Here is a 27,001-nt window from a genome sequence, read left to right on the forward strand (position 1 = left end):
AAAAGGTCAAATCTGCTTTGTATTTTGTTTCCTTGCCACGATACTAACGCGTATCGTGATACTGGTATCGTCCCAGGCCTACGGGCGGACAGACCAAAAACCCAGCATGCTCTCAGCCAGCTAGACCTGAATCATGTGACCCACTATGGTCCAGCTCCGCTGGGAAATGTATGTCTGAGCCGGGCTTTGAGGGGTGGTGGGGAAGGTTTTTATTACCTAAGTGCTATAGGTGATGTAATTGGCACATGGCATGGCACCCTCAACCTTTTTCAAGAGGGTATTTGTCATCTGAAGAACCCATGAAGGTAATGGGTAAAAAAAAAAAAAAAAGGATTTAAAAAAGTGGTTTGTTCCCAAAACTGCTGCCTAAAATATATACAGTATGTCATTTTGCCTGAAATTGATTTTGAAAGACTTTATTTAATCTAAATGTATCTAGATCAAGTGTAGTAGTTTTCTATGAAGAGAGCATTGCCTTTTCTATTCATTGAAAATATATTTAAATTTCACTTTTCTTTTCTTAACAGAAATGAAGGGATACGGACAGACTGGGTCAGAGAATACAGGTCAGTTACATACAGTGAGGGAAAAAAGTATTTGATCCCCTGCTGATTTTGTACGTTTGCCCACTGACAAAGAAATGATCAGTCTATAATTTTTATGGTAGGTTTATTTGAACAGTGAGAGACAGAATAACAACAACAAAATCCAGAAAAACGCATTGTTAATTGTTATAAATTGATTTGCATTTTAATGAGGGAAATAAGTATTTGACCCCCTCTCAATCAGAAAGATTTCTGGCTCCCAGGTGTCTTTTATACAGGTAACGAGCTGAGATTAGGAGCACACTCTTAATCTCAGTTTGTTACCTGTATAAAAGACACCTGTCCACAGAAGCAATCAATCAATCAGATTCCAAACTCTCCACCATGGCCAAGACCAAAGAGCTCTCCAAGGATGTCAGGGACAAGATTGTAGACCTACACAAGGCTAGAATGGGCTACAAGACCATCGCCAAGCAGCTTGGTGAGAAGGTGACAACAGTTGGTGCGATTATTCGCAAATGGAAGAAACACAAAATAACTGTCAATCTCCCTCGGCCTGGGGCTCCATGCAAGATCTCACCTCGTGGAGTTGCAATGATCATGATAACGGTGAGGAATCAGCCCAGAACTACACGGGAGGATCTTGTCAATGATCTCAAGGCAGCTGGGACCATAGTCACCAAGAAAACAATTGGTAACACACTACGCCGTGAAGGACTGAAATCCTGCAGCGCCCGCAAGGTCCCCCTGCTCAAGAAAGCACATATACAGGGCGGTCTGAAGTTTGCCAATGAACATCTGAATGATTCAGAGGAGAACTGGGTGAAAGTGTTGTGGTCAGATGAGACCAAAGTCGAGCTCTTTGGCATCAACTCAACTCGCCGTGTTTGGAGGAGGAGGAATGGTACCTATGACCCCAAGAACACCATCCCCACCGTCAAACATGGAGGTGGAAACATTATGCTTTGGTGGTGTTTTTCTGCTAAGGGGACAGGACAACTTCACCGCATCAAAGGGACGATGGACGGGGCCATGTACCGTCAAATCTTGGGTGAGAACCTCCTTCCCTCAGCCAGGGCATTGAAAATGGGTCGTGGATGGGGATTCCAGCATGACAATGACCCAAAACACACGGCCAAGGCAACAAAGGAGTGGCTCAAGAAGAAGCACATTAAGGTCCTGGAGTGGCCTAGCCAGTCTCCAGACCTTAATCCCATAGAAAATATGTGGAGGGAGCTGAAGGTTCGAGTTGCCAAACGTCAGCCTCGAAACCTTAATGACTTGGAGAAGATCTGCAAAGAGGAGTGGGACAAAATCCCTCCTGAGATGTGTGCAAACCTGGTAGCCAACTACAAGAAACGTCTGACCTCTGTGATTGCCAACAAGGGTTTTTTGCCACCAAGTACAGTTTTGCAGAGGGGTCAAATACTTATTTCCCTCATTAAAATGCAAATCAATTCATAACATTTTTGACATGCGTTTTTCTGTATTTTTTTGTTGTTATTCTGTCTCTCACTGTTCAATTATAGACTGATCATGTCTTTGTCAGTGGGCAAACGTACAAAATCAGCAGGGGATCAAATACTTTTTTCCCTCACTGTACATCCTTTTGGGTCGGAGCATTTCAACAGATGGAACAGTACTTCAATTGAGCTATTGGAGCAATAGCAGCGGTTGTGGGCTTCAGCACCACTATTGATATTGACTCTGGTTCCTAACAAAACCCCCACAGACTGGCTTGTGATCAGCCTGAGACTGAGACTGGGCATCCCTACCCTGTCCTGTCCTGCCTTCTCCCTGTCCAGTGTCCACTCCTCCACCTCTGGAAGGGCCATACTGACACTTGTAAAACTGTACTCAGTGTGGGCCGGACACACACGTAAACACAAACGCATATGACTGAACACCCACACGTTCACTACCTTTTTACTCTCGTTCTCTAGGGAGACACGGGGCGAAAGTAACACAGCCATTTTCTCAGATAACACAGAAGCTAGAATGACGTAGTGAAGTCAGAACAGTCCTAATGTGGAGGACGACCTCCCTGCAAAAAGATAAGCCCAATCCAATCATGTTTCGTGGAGTTATCAACAAAAGCAATGTACGTTTTTTTTTTTTTAACAGACCTGGAAGTGTTTTTCTGTTGTAGAGTTATGTTTAGTTGTTTTAAGGTTCCAAACATATTTTTTCTTAGCCCATCTAGTAACTAAATGACAGCATAGGTTTCAAGTATCATGCTAGTTGTTCTTGGGTGTTAGCCTGGGAGAAGTTATAGGAGAGACGGGTGAGACAAAAGTAAAACAATGTAAACTAAGCACAGGCCATTGTCTCCTCTAGTTCATATTTATTTTATAATGTTAGCAAAATATCAAGAAGTGACTGAATGTTATATCAAAATTATGAAAATTATATATGACATTAGAATTATGCCTTAATCAATTGACTTGATGCATCATCATCTCGCATAAGCTTTTATCGGCAGGTTAGTGGTTAGAAATATATATCTTTATGATTCTGGTGGTCAATAACCTTGGAAATGTGATACGCGTGATGAGTTTTCCATTTGTAAAGAGAATAAAGACATGTATTATATCAAGACACGAGGAGCGCGCATGACAAGGACAGCTGGAGCGTGTCTGATTGGTAGGGCTAAGCATGAATAGTCACTGAAAATAGTGAAAACATGTCCTGCTACATTCCCATTAAAGTGAGATGAGAAAATGATGGTTAATATAGCTATTATGTCTTCCAGTTTAGTCCGATTTAATATTGTAAGTCAAAATGTTGTGGTTGCGTAACATTGTGATATTGACGCAAGGTTCATTTTCATACATTTCTAACCTATAGCATTAGTTATTCAAATCGACACAAACATGAAATTATGTCTAATATTATATTTGTTGAAAGAAATATGGAGATAAGACAGATATTGTGCACTCCTCGCCAGCTGTTACTTCCGTCCCAAAACTGTGTTACTCCCGCCCCGCCGACAGGTACAACAGTAACGTTGCGGTAGTTCTGTTCTCTGTCTATTTAATTTCAACTCATTGACCCTAGAAATGAAATTACAGTTGCTAATGGTAGAGGACATATATAAGTTGTTTGTCATAAAATATGGTCTCTCTAACTCTATCGATCTCTGAAAGAAAATAAAAGTGTTACTTTCGTCCCGTTTTTCCCTACACACGTGTGCATACAGTCGTACATTCACAGAGACTCACACACACACACACACACACACACACACACACACACACACACACACACACACACAATCCTCCACCATGCAGCAATGCAGAGAGAGGAACCCACACAGACAGAGACAGACAGCACTTCTTGGCTCCCTAAACTGCATCCAAGGATCTTCCATTGGCAGTGTGTGTGTTTGTGTAACGTGTAACCTTCTCCTCCCCCAGTCCCCCAGTCTCACAGCTATATATTTTATTAAATGCCGTGTATATGCGCTCCCTCACTAAATCTCAATGTTCTGTATGGAAAAGGTACAGATTGTCCTTTTTCCTGAGGTGGTTAGGGAAGACTAGAAGAGTACTGGGCTGAATAAGGGAGGAGAAAGAGAGAGGGGGGAGAAAGAGGCTGGTAGTGAGTGTTATTTATTTTATTTATTTTAATGTGTCTTCTACTCAGCTGCGAGGCAGACTATATTGCTTCGGAGTGGCTCCAACAAGTACCCACAGTGAAGGGTACGTGTTGGAGTCTCTCTGCCAAAGTACAATTGCTCAAATGAGGAGAAATTGCTCAAATTAGGAGATTTATTTATGGACCTACTCCTCCGTTACAGGCCAGGAAAAGACATACAGTACAGAATAGGATAACCTCCTCTCTCTCAGGTGAACAGACGCAGAGACACACAAACACACACATGCACACAAACACACATTGTCACACAGTCATCTTCTCTAGTGGTTTGTATCCTGACTCTCATGTGATGGGGTCCTTAGGCCAAGGTCTTAGAATAAGATCATGAGTTTTTGTTTGACTGTATTCTATTGTATCAGTTTGTACCAGGGTTGGGGTCAATTCCATTTCAAAGCCAGTCAATTCAGAAAGTTAACCAAATTCCAATTCCAAATGTTTTTTATTGAAGAGAAGTGGAATTGTAATTTCAGTGTACTTCCTGAACTGTCTGGAATTGAAATGGAATTGACGGGAACCTGGTTTGTACTTTATATATTGGGAGATATCTATTACACATATCTTGAAACCTCTGATGTTTATAGCATCAGTACTACGTGGCAATAGAGTGAATTTCAGGACCTCATACTCTCTCCTTCTCTACCTCTCTCCTTCTCCACCTCTCTGTGTGTGTTGCAGGGTACATCCCCAGCTACCTGGAGAAGGATGAACCGTGTGTGGTGTGTGGAGACAAAGCCACTGGCTACCATTACCGCTGCATCACCTGTGAGGGCTGCAAGGTGAGACACACAGGGCATGCACTCCCTATAGGCTACTACTTTTGGATGGGGCCTGCACCTCTCTACTTTTGTACTGTACACTCACTCACTCACTCGCTCCTCACTCACTCTATACCTCACTCACTCACTCACTCCCTACATCACTCACTCACTCACTACCTCACTCACTCACTCACTCACTCTCTACCTCACTCACTCGCTACCTCACTTTGCCAGGCAAATTTAAGTGAGTGCCTTAGTGAGTGAGTGGGTGTGTGACAGACAGAGAGAAACATACACAGTGTGACAGCTTCCTCAATATTGACAGTATGTCATCATTATGTCAGTTCTGTCATCTGTTTTCCTCACTGTAGTCCAAGTGACAGCCTGACACCCTCCCTCTGCTTTCCAACTTCAGATCCTACTCCCCCTCTGTATCTCTCTCTCTCTCTTTTCCCCCTCTCTCTCTCTCTCTCAATTTTCAATTCAATTCAAAGGGCTTTATTGGCATGGGAAACATACACTACCAGTAAAAGGTTTGGTACTCATTAAAGCGTATTTTTAAAATGTTTGACATTGTAGAATAATAGTGAAGACATCAAAACTATGACATAACACATATGGAATCATGTAGTAACCAAAAAAGTGTTAAACAAATCAAAATATTTGAGATTTGAGATTCTACAAATAGCCACCCTTTGCCTTGATGACAGCTTTGCACACTCTTGCACACTACTGTATGTTTACATTGCCAAAGCAAGTGAAATAGATAATAAATAAAAGTGAAATAAACAATAAAAAATGAACAGTACACATTACACTCACAAAAGTTCCAAAGGAATAGAGACATTTCAAATGGATATATACAGTGTTGTAACGATGTGCAAATAGTTAAAGTACAGAAGGGAAAATAAAGAAACATAAATATGGGTTGTATTTTTTAATGGTGTTTATTCTTCACTGGTTGCCCTTTTCTTGTGGCAACAGGTTACAGGTCACACTTTGGTATTTCACCCAATAGATATTGGAGTTTATCAAAATTGGATTTGTTTTCGAATTCTTTGTGGGTCTGTGTAATCTGAGGGAAATATGTGTCTCTAATATGGTAATACATTTGGCAGGAGGTTAGGAAGTGCAGCTCAGTTTCCACCTCATTTTGTGGGCAGTGTGCACATAGCCTGTCTTCTCTTGAGAGCCATGTCTGCCTACGGCGGCCTTTCTCAATAGCAAGGCTATGCTCACTGAGTCTGTACATAGTCAAAGTTTTCCTTAATTTTGGGTCAGTCACAGTGGTCAGGTATTCTGCCACTGTGTACTCTCTGTTTAGGGCCAAATAGCATTCTAGTGTTCTCTGTTTTTTTTTGTTAATTCTTTCCAATGTGTCAAGTAATTATCTTTTTGTTTTCTCATGATTTGGTTGGGTCTAATTGTGTTGCTGTCCTGGGGCTCTGTGGGGTCTGTTTGTGTTTCTGAGCAGAGCCCCAGGACCAGCTTGCTTAGGGGACTCTTCTCCAGGTTATTCTCTCTGTAGGTGATGGCTTTGTTATGGAAGGTTTGGGAATCGCTTCTTTTTAGGCTCTTTGACCTCTGTAACGGCGTCTCCTCTTCATACGAATGATATATGCATATCATTAACAGCAGACACGCTACATTTTCCTCAGTGAAAACAATGTACTGAGCAAATGTCAAATTTGCTTTTTACCAAATTACTGTAAGACAGACCACGTATTCACCCTGCACACCCTAATTGACAAACAAACAAAGGCATAGTCTTCTCATGCTTTGGTGCTTTCAAGAAAGCTTTTCACTAAATTTGGCATGAGGGTCTGCTATACAAATTGATGGAAAGTGATGTTGGGGAAAAAACATACAACATTATAAAATCCATGTACACAAACAACAAATGTGCGGTTAAATTTGGCAAAAAACACACGTTTCTTTCCACAGGGCTATGGGGTGAGACAGGGATGCAGCTTAAGCCCCACCCAGACCTGGGCCCTGACAGTACATCTCATTAAGACAAAAATAATGGTGTTCCAAAAAAGGTCCATTTGCCAGTACCACAAATACAAATTCAATATAGACACAGGTTGCCCTAGAGCACACAAAAAACTGCACCACAGGTAACTTCCACAAAGCTGTGAACAATCTGAGAGACAAGGCAAGAAGGGCCTTCCACGCCATCAAAAGGAACATATAATTCGAAATACCAATTAGTATCTGGCAAAAAATATATCCCACTGTAGTTATTGGGGTCAAATTTGTCTCCACTTTTGTGGATTTGGGTGATCAGTCCTTGGTTCTAAATATTGGGGAAGATGCCAGAGCACCTACAGTAAGAGTCCCCTCGAAGCCTACCATTGAGTATGTACAGTCTGGATGACCTAAGACCTTGTATATTCCAGGATGTCTCTTTCTCTCTCTCTCTCTCTCTCTCTCTCTCTCTCTCTCTCTCTCTCTCTCTCTTTCTCTCCTGCATCATTGTCTTTCTGCCTTGTGTGAACTCCCACCGTCCCTGTCAAATCCTCACCCCTCCACACACACAAGCCCACAAAGACACGTGCATGCACACACACGCACCCACACACACACACACACCCTCTGGCTCCATAACAGCTCAAGCAAATAACAAGCAAGATTTTATTTTTTAGATGTGGTTTATCAAGCTGAGAAAGTTGGGAATTCAGAGATGCTCTCTTCATCACTTTATTTTCTTGTATGACAGGTGGCACTGAACAGTGTTATGCTGAACTCTTTCTCTCTCCTCTCTTCCCTCTATCTTTCTTCCTTCTTCCCATTCTGTCTCTCCATTTTTTCTTCACCCTCTCTCTCCCTCACCCATCTCTCTCTTTATCTCTTCCCTCGCTCTCCCAGGGTTTCTTTCGGCGGACAATTCAGAAGAACCTCCACCCTGCCTACTCCTGTAAGTACGATGGCTGCTGCATCATCGACAAGATCACCCGCAACCAGTGCCAGCTGTGCCGCTTCAAGAAATGCATCGCAGTGGGCATGGCCATGGACCGTGAGTGTCTCTCACACGCTTAAACACACACACACACACACACACATTTTACACATTTACACACATTTTACAAGTCATATGGATGCTTGGACTCCTTGATGTATCATTTTATTTCTCCCGCTTTTTTTATTTCCCTCTTTCTCTCTCTCAGTTGTCCTGGACGACTCCAAGCGGGTGGCCAAGCGGCGTCTGATCGAGGAGAACCGGGAGAAGAGGAAGAAGGAGGAGATGGTGAAGACCCTGCAGAACCGGCCGGAGCCCACCGGCTCGGAGTGGGAGCTGATCCGCATGTTGACCGAGGCCCACCGTCACACCAACGCACAGGGCTCCCACTGGAAACAGAAACGCAAGTTCCTGGTAAGAGGATGAGCACCGTTCGCCTCGCCCCAATAGGGCTAATAATCTTGGCAGCTTCTCGTTGACTGGCTAGCTGAATGGCTGGTAACGTAAGTGTTTGTTTGGTTCTCTGTTTTGCTGACTGGCTGGCTGGCTGTTTTAGACTCCTTTGTGATAAATTGGGCTTCCGCACTTAATAATTACACTAAATAGTGCCATTAGCATTTACGTTGAGTGCCGTCCGTCATCTTGACTGGTGATCAGCATTTAGTTGCTACTACAGTACGTCCCTAGTTCCCATGTTGTCCGGACTAGTCCTGTCAGGATACCCTGCAGTACTGGTAGGCCTACTGATCTCATATGTTTGCCATGGGCCAGGTGGCTCTGGGCACACAGCGGCAGGATGTGTAAGCCAGGGATTAGGCCTAGCGGGCACTGGGATATCAGCTGGGCTCTTCACTTACTCACAGCATGGCTGACACTAAGCCCTGGAATGAAGCAGGGGTTTTTATTAGCAATGTGCCACAGGAACTGGTGATATACCTGGGAGGAAAATGAGAGGAAAAGGGCGGGGGTCCCCGAAGGCTCACTGTGTATGGCAGGTGTCGTGGTAGGTGTTGCTAAGTAACTGTGTTCAGGAAGTGGCGTGGTGTGAGGGGGAGGGAAATGGGATGTTTGGTGTGACCACACAAACACACAGATAAAGCTACCTCTTCACTCACACGTACACACACTCTTCCAGATAAATTATTTTCATTCTTTATACAGTGGGGAGAACAAGTATTTGATACACTGCCGATTTTGCAGGTTTGCCTACTTACAAAGCATGTAGAGGTCTGTAATTTTTATCATAGGTACACTTCAACTGTGAGAGATGGAATCTAAAACAAAAATCCAGAAAATCACATTGTATGATTTTTAAGTAATTAATTTGCATTTTATTGCATGACATAAGTATTTGATCACCTACCAACCAGTAAGAATTCCGGCTCTCACAGACCTGTTAGTTTTTCTTTAAGAAGCCCTCCTGTTCTCCACTCATTACCTGTATTAACTGCACCTGTTCGAACTCGTTACCTGTATAAAAGACAACTGTCCACACACTCAATCAAACAGACTCCAACCTCTCCACAATGGCCAAGACCAGAGACCTGTGTAAGGACATCAGGGATAAAATGGTAGACCTGCACAAGGCTGGGATGGGCTACAGGACAATAGGCAAGCAGCTTGGTGAGAAGGCAACAACTGTTGGCGCAATTATTAGAAAATGGAAGAAGTTCAAGATGACGGTCAATCACCCTTGGTCTGGGGCTCCATGCAAGATCTCACCTCGTGGGGCATCAATGATCATGAGGAAGGTGAGGGATCAGCCCAGAACTACACGGCAGGACCTGGTCAATGACCTGAAGAGAGCTGGGACCACAGTCTCAAAGAAAACTATTAGTAACACACTACGCCGTCATGGATTAAAATCCTGCAGCGCACGTAAGGTCCCCCTGCTCAAGCCAGCGCATGTCCAGGCCCGTCTGAAGTTTGCCAATGACCATCTGGATGATCCAGAGGAGGAATGGGAGAAGGTCATGTGGTCTGATGAGACAAAAATAGAGCTTTTTGGTCTAAACTCCACTCGCCGTGTTTGGAGGAAGAAGAAGGATGAGTACAACCCCAAGAACACCATTCCAACCGTGAAGCATGGAGGTGGAAACATCATTCTTTGGGGATGCTTTTGTGCAAAGGGGACAGAACGACTGCACCATATTGAGGGGAGGATAGATGGGGCCATGTATCGCGAGATCTTGGCCAACAACCGCCTTCCTTCAGTAAGAGCATTGAAGATGGGTCGTGGCTGGGTCTTCCAGCATGACAACGACCCGAAACACACAGCCAGGGCAACTAAGGAGTGGCTCCGTAAGAAGCATCTCAAGGTCCTGGAGTGGCCTAGCCAGTCTCCAGACCTGAACCCAATAGAAAATCTTTGGAGGGAGCTGAAAGTCCGGATTGCCCAGCGACAGCCCCGAAACCTGAATGATCTGGAGAAGGTCTGTATGGAGGAGTGGTTCAAAATCCCTGCTGCAGTGTGTGCAAACCTGGTCAAGACCTACAGGAAACGTATGATCTCTGTAATTGCAAACAAAGGTTTCTGTACCAAATATTAAGTTCTGCTTTTCTGATGTATCAAATACTTATGTCATGCAATAAAATGCAAATTAATTACTTAAAAATCATACAATGTGATTTTCTGGATTTTTGTTTTAGATTCCGTCTCTCACAGTTGAAGTGTACCTATGATAAAAAATTACAGTCCTCTACATAAGTAAGTAGGAAAACCTGCAAAATCGGCAGTGTATCAAATACTTGTTCTCCCCACTGTATATGCTCTTTTTCTTTCTTTCTTTCTTTCTTTCTTTCTTTCTTTCTTTCTTTCTTTCTTTCTTTCTTTCTTTCTTTCTTTCTTTCTTTCTTTCTTTCTTTCTTTCTTTCTTTCTTTCTTTCTTTCTTTCTTTCTTTCTTTCTTTCTTTCTTTCTTTCTTTCTTTCTTTCTTTCTTTCTTTCTTTCTTTCTTTCTTTCTTTCTTTCTTTCTTTCTTTCTTTCTTTCTTTCTTTCTTTCTTTCTTTCTTTCTTTCTTTCTTTCTTTCTTTCTTTCTTTCTTACACACACACAGACACATGATACAATATCCCTCTCATACACCCACATGTGCATGCACACACACACACAGTGACACACACACCAGCATAAGGCCCCAATTATCCCATAAAGGCTCTAAATAGAGAATCACCCATACCACAGACAGTTCACCCGCAAAGCCACAGTCAATTTGCTTATTTAAACGGCCCTAACCATTATGAGGTGTGTCCAAGCACTGCCAACCCAAAACCAAACATTTGATTTGAGCAAGCTGCAGCTTATACCAGCCAATATAGAAAATAACGCCTTTAAACTGGTGCCTGGAGAAACTTTAAATCTTCTATAAATACCTTAACCCATATAACCTTTAAAACATATATAATCCATAAACCTAGAGTTACTAGACTAGAGACCTTATAGACACTGTAGGTTTGTGATAGTGTGTGACAGGGGTGTAGCAGTGGTTTTACTGTGGAGAGCTAAGTACTAATGGTTCAATGTGGCGGTTTTGCTGTAAGAGAGAGATGGAGAGAGGGAGTGAGTGACAGAAAGTGAGACAGAGAGAGAGCGCGAGAGAGAGTGAGAAGTGTGTGTGTGTGTGTGATGTGTGTATGTGAGTGCGTGTTGGCCACAGCAATGACGTGTCTCTCCGGTGCTGTGGTCGGTCTGCTTTTACGAGAGTAGGGAACGGCAGCCAGTTCTGAAAGGTGTGTGTGTGTGTGTGTGTGTATGTACAGCGGAATGCTTAAAACCCAGCGAAAGTGATAAGACACAATGACATCACACCATAACAGAAATGTCCTATCAACTTATATAGACCGGGAGACCCATGGGGCGGCGCACAATTGGCCCAGCGTCGTCCAGGGTAGGGGAGGGAATGGCCGGCAGGGATGTAGCTCAGTTGGTAGAGCATGGCGTTTGCAACGCCAGGGTTGTGGGTTCGATTCCCACGGGGGGCCAGTATGAAAAAAATAAAAAAAATAATGTATAATATAGAAAATATCTCTCTGGATAAAAGCGTCTACTGAATGACTAAAATGTAAAAAATGATACACCCCAAAATAGCCTACAACACGGCCCATCAGAAATGCACAGCGATACAAAACACCTGTGGTTCTAGGCACAGCAGTGCTGATTTAATGGGACTCAAATGCCAGGCATTAGAAGAATGCTGAGAGCATTTCTGAACCACACCTACTACCAAGATAACACATATAGCCTGAAGTCATGATTAACCTAACAGATGATTATAGTACTTTATTAAACACTGTAATAAAAACAGGGGTGAAAGTACGCCGTACTGGTAAAACATAAGCCTATCACAATAATTAAAACAAAGATTCTATGAAAACTGTAGGCTATTACACTATTTATCACTACCACATGTCAGTTGCATGGAAAATGAGCGAATAGACTTGAAACCTTGTGGAATATGCTCCAAAATGCGGTGTGACCGAGACGCGAGCGGACAGCAGTGTATGCATAAATGTTGGTGTTTTGTAAGTGATGTCTCTTTGCATTTATCAAATGGAACTGTATGGATGCCGGAATTATTTTAGAGTGAGTAGCATAATAGTTGGAATAAACTGAAGTCTGAACACTATTTGTAGGCCTCACATGTAGTGTATTATAATATTAACTCCTGCAGAATTAAGTGTTCCTCGCAGTACAATTATAGACCAAATGTAAATTTTGTCTCAGGAACAGGAGTTGAGAAATATGATTTGTTTATTTCAGCATCTTGAGAGAATAAAAGCTAACAGTATAAAAATGTTCAACCACATAAAATATGCATCCAAGACTAACTGAAATACTATCAGAAACATGTTGGATCGTTTTCACTGCTTTTCATTTCCTTAAAACTGATGTCATTTGGAAATCTCCCTGGTCCCTGAACTTCCTCGCTCCATGAGAGAAGCAGAAATTATAGAGAGAACTTTACCGATGTCAACTAGATTGTTGATGATTCATTGATCATTCTGTCGATTTATGACATTATTCTGGTGAGCAAGGCATTTATTTAGAATTCTAGACAAGCATCAAGTAATGACAGAAGAGAAGCTGCATGTTTCTAATTATAGACAAGATTACTAACAAATAGCCTACCAAATATCAGAAATTATAAGCAGAAAAATATCTCAATTAGGCTTGAAAACAAAAAAATGTCCATACCCCCTGTCGTTCATCCGTCCCTGAATAACCTGAGCAAGTAGACTTTTGAAGTAATTGTTTGACAATCAGATGAAAACATCATGACTGGTTCTGTTTATGCCACATTAAAAGGTAATACATTTTAAAAGTTAAACGACATATGTTTTCTATTAGGCCCATAGAGATCCTAATAAAATAATATGGATTCTGTATGTAATATTATGATTAGGCCAATACATTTATTTATTTTTGCTCGTGCACACATAGGAGTTCTCTGTACCGGGAGGAAATAAAATCTACTTTCATCCCTGAATGCCAAGCGTCACGTCTGGAGGAAACTTGGCACCATCCCTAATGTGAAGGACTACAGTGTCTAATACATAACACTATTAGAACTAACAGTTTAATAACAACCTAGTTTAGTACTTAAAGGGACATTTCAGCCCTGGTCTATTTCACTATATATGTCCATTAATATGTTATTAACAAATCCTATGTGTCATAAACATTTTGAATTTCCTCACTACACACAAATACGAGCGTTTCTGCGTGTCACCGGTAGAAACGGGTCAGCTACATTTCGTGGTTGTAAGCAAACCACAATATCCAGAATTCATAGCGATTTCGGGACGTAGTACCGCCCCGTGGAGGTGTATCCAATTGATGTGAGAAATATCAAAATATCTGTGTTTGTAGTCAGAACTTTCAGCCAGAGTATTTCGAAACGGAACTGAAGTCTCAACTGATGGGGTTGCCATGTCGTCGAACGTTGAAAAGTGATGCTATTCCATCAATTTTCCCCATCACTTCAAAGAGGAAGGGATCCAATCAGCCAACATCAACGCAGCAGAAAAAAAGTCAAGCTGAGGTAACGTAGCTAACATTACCTAGCTAACTAGCTAGCAAAGTACATTTGTTTATGTAAACCAAAATCTAGCTAACTAGCTTTCATAATACGTTGGCTAGACATTCCAAAGCATATCAATGTAATTAGCCAGCTGCTATCTGGTAATGTGATTTGTAACTTTGAAAGTTAACGTTAGCTTCGTTAGGTTACGTTAGCTAGTTAACTAACTACCGCAGAGGCTAACGTGACTAACGTTGTGTTCTATTTAGAGTCCAATCCCATCAACATCTGTAGCGGCATCAACATCAAGCTCAGCACCAGGAACTAGTGTAAGTCACCTAAAATCATACTAAAATCTACTAAATATTTTCATGACTCCATGATGAGCAAATAAATATACTGGAGTTAGGCATAAACATGGTCCGTGTCTTGTTGTCATAGTTGGTGTGTTTACAAGTAGGCTGCAACCTCTACTGTAGTTTTCTCTGTATTATGCAAGCTTAGTTGATTGTTCATGCAAGGCTTGAAGTCTACATTTGAGAAAAGGAGGTATTAATAAGGAGGGGATGGTGTGGTTGACTGGCTGGTGTCTGTTGGGGGTGCGTATTGTGTTTGAAGGTAAGTATGCATGATCTATTGACGTTAGGGGGGTGGGTGGATATAGTACCTTGTTTGAGTGTGTATTGATGGGGACAAAGTAGTAAAATGTTGGCTAATCACTGACTACTGTGTGCCCTACAGACTAATCCGGCTGCTGATGATGACCATGACACCAGCTTTAGTAGTACAGAGCCTGTAGACCCATTGGATGAAAGCTTTCAGCCTGGAATAAGCTGAAGTTCAACATCATCTGACTTTGAAACAAGCCAGGACCGCCAAAGGTATTTATGAAAGCACAATACCCTCCTGAGAAAACAAAATCACCAATACACTAAACTGTCTACAAGACAAGTGCGCCTCAAACGTTTCACACCCTTGCAATCAGTTCTTTGGCATGGGGGAGAGTAGCCCAATATTGGACTAAAGGAGCCTAACATTACTCCTTAGTCCAAGGACCTTACATGTTCTGTTTAAAGGGCGAATTGGCGCTGGAAGCTAAAACAACAAAATACTCCATCTAAACGTGAATCGATTCTCAATTGTGGTACGGTTCTAGAAACATAAATCCCTCTACTTTCACATCACAATAATTTCACAAATGCAAAATACACACTTACTGTACACTGTTTTAACACAGTTGCAGCCAACAGTATTTTTCAGTGACCAACACGTTTGTGGCGCCTGTCTTCCGTTTACACACAGATGTTCGAAGACGCAGATAGCTAATTAGCGCAGGTAGTCCACTGTCTTACGTCTGTTTTCTGTAAACAAGTGCTGTAACATGGAAATATGGCAGTGTGTGAACCCTAACCCTATAAAGGTCTGTATCCATTTTTTTACATTATTTCTCGCCGATATGAAAGATACGGTCCTTATGCTTCCAAAAACGTACTGCAAGCGATGCGTGTTAATGTTCAGACTGAGCGTTGCAGCTCTTAACAAAACTCCCCCCTACAGAAGACGCTTTCGTCCAATTACTTTTATGTGTAATGTAATAGAACTGAGAGTCATGGTCAAGGGCTAGGGTGAGAGGGGCTTCTAGCCTATTCAATCTATTGTTGGCAGTGTTTGTCTACTCAACAGCACGACTGTAGGTGCTCATACACAACTAGACTGTCTACCCTTTTATGTTTACAGATGAACATGGTTTATTGTATGGTTACACATCTTCATGATCAGTCTTCATGTCTTTCCAAGGAGACTTGCAGTACATGCAAATCTTCTGCAAGAGGTCGAAGCAGTGGGTGGTGAAGAACATCTCCGCAGCGCCAAAGACTGGTAAACCATCTGCCATTACCCAACACCAGAAGACGTTCACCAGCTGAAGAATATTCTGGAATCTGCCTGGAACATTCAACCAACACGACATCCATATTCAGTTAGACTAATGTTGTTGTTTAATATAGAATGCCTAGTATGCTCACGACTGCATTGTGGTATAGATATTGCTAGCTGTTGTACATATGTATATAATGGTGTTTTATAGCTTTTTTACAAGTGTACTGACAAGTGACTAAATTATTCTAGCTGCATCAGAAACCAATGATTCCAGCTGCATCAGAAACCAATAAAGTGTTGACTTTAACTTCTTGATAAATTAATTGTGATATTCATGAAATGTATTTGGATAAACTAGCTTCAATCTTACTGCTAAAACAAATGATGCAGGGAGTTGGTATATCATTTAAACTTTAATTTGTTGGCAAGTAAACATGATTCAATAAAACAGATTTGTTTGCCAATATAGCAAATAAGTAGACATGGCTAATATTCAAGGCACGTTTATTTGCTCTGGAGACCGAGGTGAATTTACACAGCAGTATGCAGGAACAGTTATGGCAATGTATGACATACTGTATATACAGTGCATTCGGAACGTATTCAGACCCCTTGACATTTTGTTACGTTACAGCCGTATTCTAAAATTGATTAAATCGTTTTTCCCCTCATCAATCTACACACAATACCCCATAATGACAAAGCAAAAACAGATTTTTAGAAATGTTTGCACATTTATATAAAAAAACTGAAATACGACATTTACATACTGTAAGTATTCATACCCTTTACTCAGTACTTTGTTGAAGCACCTTTTGCAGCGATTACAGCCTTGAGTCTTCTTGGGTATGACGCTACAAGCTTGGCACACCTGTATTTGGGAATTTCTCCCATTCTTCTCTGCAGATCCTCTCAAGCTCTGTCAGGTTGGATGGGGGGCGTTGCTGCACAGCTATTTTCAGGTTTCTCCAGAGATGTTTGATCGGGTTCAAGTCCGGGCTCTGGCTGGGCCACTCAAAGACATTCAGAGACTTGTCCCGAAGCCACTCCTGTGTTTTCTTGGCTGTGTGCTTAGGGTCGTTGTCTTGTTGGAAGGAGAACCTTCGCCCCAGTCTGAGGTCCTGAGCGCTCTGGAGCAGGTTTTCATCAAGGATCTCTTTGTACTTTACTCCGTTAATCTTTTCCTTGATCCTGCCAGTCCCTGCCGCTGAAAAACATCCAGACAGCATGATGCTGCCACCACCATCCTTCACATTAGGGATGGTGCCAGGTTTCCTCCAGACGTGACGCTTGGTATTCAGGCCAAAGAATTAAATCTTGGTTTCATCATACCGGAGAATCTTGTTCCTCATGGTCAGTCCTTTAGGTGCCTTTTGGCCAACTCCAAGCAGGCTGTCATGCACATTTTACTGAGGAGTGGCTTCCGTCTGGCCACTCTACCATAAAGGTCTGATTGGTGGAGTGCTGCAGAGATGGTTGTCCTTCTGGAAAGTTCTCCCATCTCCACAGAGGAACTCTGGAGCTCCGTCAGAGTGACCATCAGGTTCTTGGTCACCTCCCCGACCAAGGCCCTTCTCCCCCGATTGCTCAGTTTGGCCGGGCGGCCAGCTCTAGGAAGAGTCTTGGTGGTTCCAAATTTCTTCCGTTGAAGAATGATGGAGGCCACTGTCTTCTTGGGTATCTTCAATGCTGCAGACATTTTTTGGTACCCTTCCCCAGATCTGTGCCTCGACACAATCCTGTCTCGGAGCTCTATGGACAATTTCTTCGACCTCATGGCTTGGTTTTTGCTCTGACATGCACTGTCAACTGTGTTGGGACCTTATATAGACAGGTGTGTACCTTTCCAAATAATGTCCAATCAATTTAATTTACCACAGGTGCTCCAATCAAGTTGTAGAAACATCTCAAGGATGATCAATGGAAACAGGATGCACCTGAGCTCAATTTCGAGTATCATAGCAAAGGGTCTGAATATGTATGTAAATAAGCTATTTCTGTTTTTTTTTCATTTTTAATACACTTGCTAACATTTCTGAAAACCTGTTTTCGCTTTGTCATTATGGGGTATTGTCTGTGTACAGTCGTGGTCAAAAGTTTTGAGAATGACACATACTAATTTTCACAGTCTGCTGCCTCAGTTTTGATGATGGCAATTTGCATATACTCCAGAATGTCATGAAGAGTGATCAGATGAATTGCAATTAATTGCAAAATCCCTCTTTGCCATGGAAATGAACTTAATCCCAAAAAAACATTTCCACTGCATTTCAGCCCTGCCACAAAAGGACCAGCTGCCATCATGTCAGTGATTCTCTCGTTAACACAGGTGAGAGTGTTGACAAGGACAAGGCTGGAGATCAATCTGTCATGCTGATTGAGTTAGAATAACAGACTGGAAGCTTTAAAAGGAGGGTGGTGCTTGAAATTATTGTTCTTCCTCTGTTAACCATGGTTACCTGCAAGGAAACACGTGCCGTCATCATTGCTTTGCACAAAAAGGGCTTCACAGGCAAGGATATTAATGCTAGTAAGATTGCACCTAAATCAACCATTTATCGGATCATCAAGAACTTCAAGGAGAGAGGTTCAATTGTTGTGAAGAAGGCATTAGGGCGCCCAAGAAAGTCCAGCAAGCGCCAGGACCGTCTCCTAAAGTTGATTCAGCTGCGGGATTGGGGCACCACAAGTGCAGAGCTTGCTCAGGAATGGCAGCAGGCAGGTGTGAGTGCATCTGGACGCATAGTGAGGCGAAGACCTTTGGAGGATGGCCTGGTGTCAAGAAGGGCAGCAAAGAAGACACTTCTCTCCAGGAAAAACACCAGGGACAGACTGATATTCTGTAAAGGGATTGGTCTGCTGAGGACTGGGGTAAAGTCATTTTCTCTGATGAATGAGTGGGCTCACTCACAATTTTGCCTAAAAACACAGCCAGGAATAAAGAATGGTACCAACACATCCTCCGAGAGCAACTTCTCCCAACCATCCAAGAACAGTTTGGTGACGACCAATGCCTTTTCCAGCATGATGGAGCACCTTGCCATAAGGTAAAAGTGATAACTAAGTGGCTCGGGGAACAAAACATCGACATTTTGGGTCCATGGCCAGGAAACTCCCCAGACCTTAATCCCATTGAGAACTTGTGGTCGATCCTCAAGAGGCAGGTGGACAAACAAAACCCCACAAATTCTGACAAACTCCAAGCATTGATTATGCAAGAATGGGCTGCCATCAGTCAGGATGTGGCCCAGAAGTTAATTGACAGCATGCCAGGGCGGATTGCAGAGGTCTTGAAAAAGAAGGGTCAACACTGCAAATATTGACTCTTTGCATAAACTTAATGTAATTGTCAATAAAAGCCTTTGACACTTATGGAACGCTTGTAATTATACTTCAGTATACCATAGTAACATCTGACAAAAATATCTAAAAACACTGAAGCAGCGAACTTTGTGAAGACCAATACTTGTGTCATTCTCAAAACTTTTGACCATGACTGTAGATTGATGGACATTTTTAATGTAATCAATTTTAGAATAAGGCTGTAACGTAACAAAATGTGGAAAAAGTCAACAGGTCAGAATACTTTCCGAATGCACTGTACAGTAGAAGAAAAATATACTACTAACGCTTATAATAAATACTACAGTTCTACAAAGGGAATACTTGCATACAGTGCCTTCAGAAAGTATTTACACCCCTTGACTTTTTCCAGATTTTGGTCGTGTTACAGCCTGAATTTAAAATGGATTAAATTTTGATTTTTTTTTCACTGGCCTACACACAATACCCCCCCCCCCCCCCCCCGAATGTCAAAGTGGAATAATGTTTTTCAAGATTTTTGCAAATGTATTAAAAATGAAAAGCTGAAATGTCTTGAGTCAATAAGTATTCAACCCCTTTGTTGTGGCAAGCCTAAATAAGATGCACTATGCAGAAATCACTCTACCATTTACTGGTTGTTAAAATTCTAATAGTTTGCCTAATTTCAGTTTATGTGACAAAACAAGCAAGTGTAGTGTAGAGAATCATTGCACCATCTAAACCGCTGTGAAATATCAGTTTTGAAGCTGGTGTACAAAACCGAAAGTAAAAGACGCAAAAATCTAACTTAAGAATGGGAAGCATAGAAATAGCGCACATAGAACAGATCTACTGCTTCTTATACTTGCTTTCAATGAGAATTACAGATCAATCTATAACTCAAATTTCTATGTGAATTTGTTTGTGTCGCCCAAAAAGTTACATGTTGCAGCTTTAACAATTCACATAATAAGTTGCAAGGACTCACTCTTGTGTGCAATAATAGGATTTAACATGATTTTTGAATTAATACCTCATCCCTGTACCCCACATATACAATTATCTGTAAGTCCCTCAGTCGAGCAGTGAATTTCAAACACAGATTCAACCACGAAAACCAGGGAGGTTTTCCAATGCCTCGCAAAGCAGGGCACCTATTGGTAGATGGGTTAAAAAAAAAGCAGACATTGAATATTCCTTTGAGCATGGTGAAGTTATTCATTACACTTTGGATGGCGTATCAATACACCCGGTCACTACAAAGATACAGGCCTCCTTCCCAGCTCAGATGCCGGAGAGGAAGGAAACTGCTCAGGGATTTCACCATGAGGCCAATGGTAACATTAAAACAGAGTTGAAAGGCTGTGATAGGAGAAAACTGAGGATGGATCAACAACATTGTAGTTACTCCACAATACTAACCTAATTGACAGAGTGAAAAGAAGGAAGCCATGCACCCTGTTTGCAACAAGGCACTAAAGTAATACTGCAAAAAATGTGGCAAAGCAATTAACTTTTTCTCCTGAATACAAAGTGTTATGTTTGGGGCAAATTCAATAAAACACATTACTGAGTAACACTCGCCATATTTTCAAACATAATTGTGGCTGTATCATGTAATGGGTATGCTTGTAATCGTTAAGGACTGGGGAGTTTTTCAGGATAAAAAGAAACAGAAAGAAGCAAAGGCAAAATCCTAGAGTAAAACATGGTTGTCTGCTTTCCACCAGACACTGGGAGATGAATTCATCTTTCAGTAGGACAGTAACCTAAAACACAAGGCTAAATATACACTGGAGTTGCTTACCAAGAAGACAGTGAATGTTCCTGAGTGGCCGAGTTACAGTTTTGACTTAAATCTACTTGAAAATCTATGGCAAGACCTGAAAATGGTTGTCTAGCAATGATCAACAACCAATTTGACAGAGCTTATGGGCAAATGTTGCACAATCCAGGTTTGGAAAGCTCTTGGAGACTTACCCAGAAAGACTCACAGCTGTAATCGCTGCCAAAGGTGCTTCTACAAAGTATTGACTCAGGGGTGTGAATACTTCTGTAAATGAGATATTTCTGTATTTCATTTTCAATAACTGAAAAAAAAAAAAAAAAAATCTATATATATGTTTATCCATTTTGAATTCAGGCTGCAACAAAACAAAATGTGGAATAAGTCAAGGGGTATGAATACTTTCTGAAGGCACTGTATGGTGTGCTTGGGTGGTGCAGTGAGGTGTTCGGAGTCACTTTGATACAAGGGGAGATTGTTGTTATGGGACTTTTCACATCTCCTCTTGAGAGTCATCAACTTCTTTAAATCCAAGTGGTGTTGTCTGTGAGAGAAAGACGAAAACACCATTAGACATTCATGGGCAATCATTGTGTACGATCTGTATTCTTACTGTAGCAGCATGGTATAGGACATGAGACATCCCACAGACACATATTAGCTAGCTGGCTACAACACACAGGTATAGTTACTCCAAGACTGATATGAGTCATAAAGCCAGTCATTCCTTTACTCTCCAACATCATCAACACATTTCTCCAGTAGGCTAGCTATAATGTTAGACTACAGTACATTTTAGGTATAGCTAAACTTGGCTAGCTTGGTTGTTGTGGTACTAGCAAGCCCCGTTATGGCCGAATCAATCACCAAATTGTACTGTACTGAACAACTGCCTCATGTAAAAATAGAGGTTATATTGCTAGCTAGCTACCAACAGCAAAATGACTTACTTGTTTTTCATTTGCCCTCCTGATTCTTGATCCAGCTGGTTTAGGCTGCCGCCGCTGCTTGCTGGTCTCGCAATTATTTTTCTTGCTGTCTCAACTCCTCTTCAATGTATTTCGGCTCAAGTAAGTAGGGCTGTCTGCAGGGGTTGGAACCGGTTCAGGGAACAGAACAGAAAACCATAAAATAAACACATTTTTCAAGGAACAGACATGGAACCTGGAATGAAAGTGATCCATACTGTTCAGGAACAAAACCGTTATTTTAAAAGCATGGGAACCGGTTAATAACGTTATTTTATGTTCCAGGCATTTTTTTCTAGTCCCAACGCAACAAAGCGCCTATGCAAAGCCCTCACTCTGTCACTCAGAAACGTATTCCAGTGTCTGCCTGCAAGCTGAAAATATTTACCTATGCGTGTTTAGGCTACCTGCCCCTCCCCCCTCCGAAGCATAGGTTACTGACTGAATTGACGTTACTTTGACGTTTTATTCAGAAAATAGAGAGATTTTTAATTAGCTTGAGAAGAATGAATTAACCTTTTCAATGCTAGTTATCACGTTTCACGTTGGATTTATTAACTATATAAAGGAAATACCTGTTTTTAATTCTGGTGCCGCTCTGCACACACAAGCTTGTTAGCTAGCTAGCTCAAAGGACATTCAAAGTTCCTCCATAGAAGCCGCGCCTCCTAGGTATAATTCTGTGGACCTAATCAATATAATGCAAATTCCCAGTGCTTCAAGCCTCATCCTCAACCCTCCTCAAACCCACTTGTCTGTCCATCATGCATGTAAACAACTAGCTTGCCTTATCTATCTGCACTGATTGGTGAAGTAATTTAATGAGCTAAATGTAAAAAAAAAAGCTTCAACCAATAACGTCTCCTGGCACGAAAAAAAATCTATAAATACAGCTATAGTGCATAATTATGTCTGAAACACCCTCTCATCACTCATAATTATGTAGGGAGACTGGAAAAACACCTCAAATAGTGTCTAGATGTGAAGTTTCCCTTTAATATCAATTTTATACAGTATGTAATGCATTTTGTTAGCACTTGTAAGTCGCTCTTGACAAGAATGTATGCTAGTAAATAACTTACATTTAACAGTAGCTAATAAGCCATAGACTACCTTTATCGCCCAGCCACTTCGAATCAAAATCACCCGACCAAATCAAAAAGCTTCAGTCCACTCCACCTCCCTCCTCCAGCCCTGTGTCCTGCAGAGGACCCTTTATATTACGTCTAACCTATTTGATTGAAGGTCAAGATGGAAAGAGCCCCTCTGCAAATTGAATTGCGCCCCATGAGTGATGATGAGGTTGTTTCAGGGCATTGGTTACAAAGGATTTTTGACCATAACTTGTCCTTTGTGTGCCAGTGCCTCCTGAAATGCTGCTCTGGTCACCCAACCTAGTTTCAAACCCAGTTTGCTAATAGAGTGGTTTAACAGTAAGTGCTTGACCTATTTTAACAAGCGGCTTAGACAGGGTTAACATACTTAGGGTTACCATCTTTAACCCCTGAATGACTTTGTCAACCTTTGGAACCTAGACGGGTTCATTTTGCAGTTGGTTTGAGTTAGTTCACTACAGAGCTGTAGAATGTGGCTTGTTTTCAGTTGAAATTCGGTTGTTTTTTTGTTCTGTCAAGAGATAACTATTTCTCAATTCTGAAACATAAACACGGCTATCCTCGAACAATTGAAACTCGGCTTTAGTTAGGATGAGAAAAATTTATGTACTGTAATCAAATACATTATTGTATTATTCAAATTTTTGGTAATTGCCGGACTCTCGGGCGCATACTCCAGATTGCTTCAAGTCTGACTCAGTCACACAATCCATAAGCTTTGTATAGATTGTGCGTCCTTCATTGTATAAAATAAGACAATGCCTTTTGTTATGTTACATTTCAGCCCTTTCTCAACTCACAATGAAATTGGATGGACCAAGGTTAAGAGTTTGAGCCAGATGTGTCTTTTACAGAGCTCCATAGAATCCCATCTGCTAGTGGTGCATGTAAAGCAACCACATATTCTGCATGACCATTAACTTTTCTTTAGCGCTCTGAGAAGTTGTTTACTACACATGATCTCGCCTTCATCAATGATGTCAACCATTTCTTTTTAAAAACGATTCAGTCGTTGTAATGTGTCTGCTATATCTAATTTCACACTTTTGTTGGATGTCCTTAATTTATGGCATCTTACCAGCAACCAAATGAACACACTCTTATGGCATAACAAAGTACTTAACTCAAGTTTCTTGACTTGTGTTCCTAAGTGCAGCTGCTGGCTATCTGTTAACGTGTGTTGTGTATCCCTGTGTACCCTGTCCTGTCCCATAGCCGGAGGACATAGGTCAGTCTCCGGTGGCCCCCACGTCGGACGGAGACAAGGTGGACCTGGAGGCCTTCAGTGAGTTCACCAAGATTATCACCCCTGCCATCACCCGCGTCGTCGACTTTGCCAAAAAACTGCCCATGTTCTCGGAGGTAAAGCCCTGTGGGTGTGGGTGTGGGCGTGGAATGTAAGCCCCCTCAGCACACTGTATGAATCACAGCACATCTAAGGACACACACACCACAATGAAATGCAATAGGAACTTGCAATAGGAACTTGAAATATTTATAATGCATGATGTACATTTTCTCTGACTACACCCTAAGGAACAAACAAAATGGCTGAATGGGTAAATGTAGAGTGCTGCTGAAAATAACATGATTATAAGTACAATACACACAAAGCCTACACCACTGCGGTTGGAAAGTATGTCAACTTACGTAAATGTACTTTGAAATTCCAATCGAAGAATGGAAAAGTGCCTTCAAGTTCATTTTGTTTACATTCTGTAACACTCTCTTTCTCCTCCTTTCTCTCTCTGAACTGAAAACTCCAATGACATGAACAGGCTGCTACCAGACCTTTTCCATCCTATTCATCACCAAACTGATCAATGCACACACCCCACTATTACACACACAAACACACACACACACACACGTTTCTTTACTATCCTTGTGGGGACCAAACATTTGATTCTCCTTCAAAATCCCATTTTCCCTAACCCCTAACCCTTAACCTAACCTTAACCCCTAAACCTAATCCCTTACCATAACCTTAATTCTACCCTCACCCTAATTGTAATCCTAAACCTCACCCCTAAGCATACAATAGCCTTTTTCCTTGTGGTGACCAGCAAAATGTCCCGACAATGATAGTAAAAATAAACACACTATAACACTTACTATTTGATGAAAATCTATGATTGTATATTGCTGTACAATTCAGTCTATGAAACCAACCAATAAACTGTACTATTACTCTCACTTGTTTTCCCTCCTCCCTCTCTCCTATCCTCCGTCCAGCTGCCTTGTGAGGACCAGATCATCCTATTGAAAGGCTGCTGTATGGAGATCATGTCGCTGCGCGCCGCCGTGCGCTACGACCCAGAGAGCGAGACACTGACCCTGAGCGGCGAGATGGCGGTCAAGCGGGAGCAGCTGAAGAACGGCGGCCTGGGCGTGGTGTCGGACGCCATCTTCGACCTGGGCAAGAGCCTGGCGCAGTTCAACCTGGACGACACGGAGGTGGCGCTGCTGCAGGCTGTGCTGCTCATGAGCTCAGGTGAGGACGGGGTCATGGGTCAATGGCCAGAGGTCAACTGAGGTCATTCAGGTCAGAGAGGATTCAGGCCGAGTTCCAAATCCACCCCCTAGCCACTACTACCTAGGCACTTTGTGTGGATCTGAAGGAACTATAAGTAAGTATAAATAAAATCTGCTGTACTATTAGCTGAAAACAACTAGGCCTACATCTTTCCCTCTGATAGGCTAGGTGGAATTTTACCCTCTCCGTTTACTGACACTTTTTTCTCCCTCCCCTTGCCATTGGCCACAGACCGCTCAGGCCTGACGAACATTGACAAGATCGAGAAATGCCAGGAGACCTACCTGCTGGCGTTTGAACACTACATCAACTACCGCAAGCATAACATTCCCCACTTCTGGCCCAAGCTGCTGATGAAGGTGACGGACCTGCGTATGATAGGGGCGTGCCACGCCAGCCGCTTCCTCCACATGAAGGTGGAGTGTCCAACGGAACTTTTCCCCCCGCTCTTCCTAGAGGTCTTTGAGGACCAGGAAGTGTGAGTAGCGCCCCCCCGCTGCCGAGGAGGAAGTAGTGGGGCGACTTGAGGCGTCTTGGGAAAGGAAGGGATGTTTTTCTGGAGCTGGGAAGGGTTTTGGCAGGACTTGCGTTTTTCCGACATTTACATGATAAACAACAAACAACGCACCAGCAGCAGGAGTCAAACAAACAAGGATTTTAGTTTTTTAACCAACCCCCTCTTCATACCTGTTTTTGGGAATCAGTTTGGCGGCCCTCCCTGTCTGAGCACGATGTCTTATCCAGTGGGAGTTGCAGCCCTTTGCCAAGGTGAACACACACACTCTGGCTTCCCTCTCAGAGCCCTATTGGAGGCGCCTCAGTTGTCACTCATTGCCACTAGATGGTGGTCTTTGCAGGTTTGCACCTGTTTGAATTTACGGCAACTGTCTTTTAAAACTGGTCAGCTAATTTTAGTCTCAGAATTAGTGTAAGACAATAATTCAGGAGACACGGTCACTGACATCACACCGAGACACACAGAGGTACTGAGTGTGCCGTATAACGCCTTCCGTAGAGCAAAGCTACTAGTACCTACAATCACGTCTGAACACAACTGAGACAATTTCAGACTGGAGCGTGAGCATGTTTTTAACCAAGTCAGGTGCTGTATTAGAAGGCTACTCCAGTTGTCTGAAATGTGTAAATGTGTAAAACTACAGACCATGGCTCTATATCTACCTTCAGTTCTGTCATTAGGCTAGCTCCTGTGACTGGCACACACACACTCTCAAACACACACACACACACACACACACACACACACACTGGGCAGACCTGCCTTGTCATTGACTGTGCTTCTGGTGCCAACAGTAGACCCTCTCATGAATGACAATTGAGCCCTTCTCTCTCCAAGGAAAGTCATAACAGTGAACAGAAGCGGGAAAGAAGGAGAGGCTCCACTGGCAGGCAGGAGGTTTCTCAGAGGAGGGAGAAAGAGAGAGGAGGAGTAGGGGAGAGAGCGAGAAAGATAGA

General features: G+C 42.3%; 1 protein-coding gene across 1 annotated transcript in view; it reads left to right on the top strand.

The window, feature by feature from the left end:
- Window positions 1-26,259, top strand: part of LOC311132225 (thyroid hormone receptor alpha-like) — a 202,691-nt gene extending 176,432 nt beyond the window's left edge. Inside the window, exons 5-11 of the mRNA XM_084165450.1 lie at window positions 528-566; window positions 4,878-4,978; window positions 7,832-7,979; window positions 8,131-8,336; window positions 24,208-24,354; window positions 25,228-25,486; window positions 25,760-26,259. Coding sequence (XP_084021576.1) covers window positions 528-566; window positions 4,878-4,978; window positions 7,832-7,979; window positions 8,131-8,336; window positions 24,208-24,354; window positions 25,228-25,486; window positions 25,760-26,010 — 1,151 coding nt within the window. The 3' untranslated portion in view covers window positions 26,011-26,259. The remainder of the gene's footprint in view (window positions 1-527; window positions 567-4,877; window positions 4,979-7,831; window positions 7,980-8,130; window positions 8,337-24,207; window positions 24,355-25,227; window positions 25,487-25,759) is intronic.
- Window positions 26,260-27,001: the final 742 nt, after the last annotated feature.

This window comes from Coregonus lavaretus (genome assembly GCF_964263955.1).
Source record: "Coregonus lavaretus genome assembly, chromosome: 1".
Lineage (NCBI taxonomy): Eukaryota > Metazoa > Chordata > Actinopteri > Salmoniformes > Salmonidae > Coregonus > Coregonus lavaretus.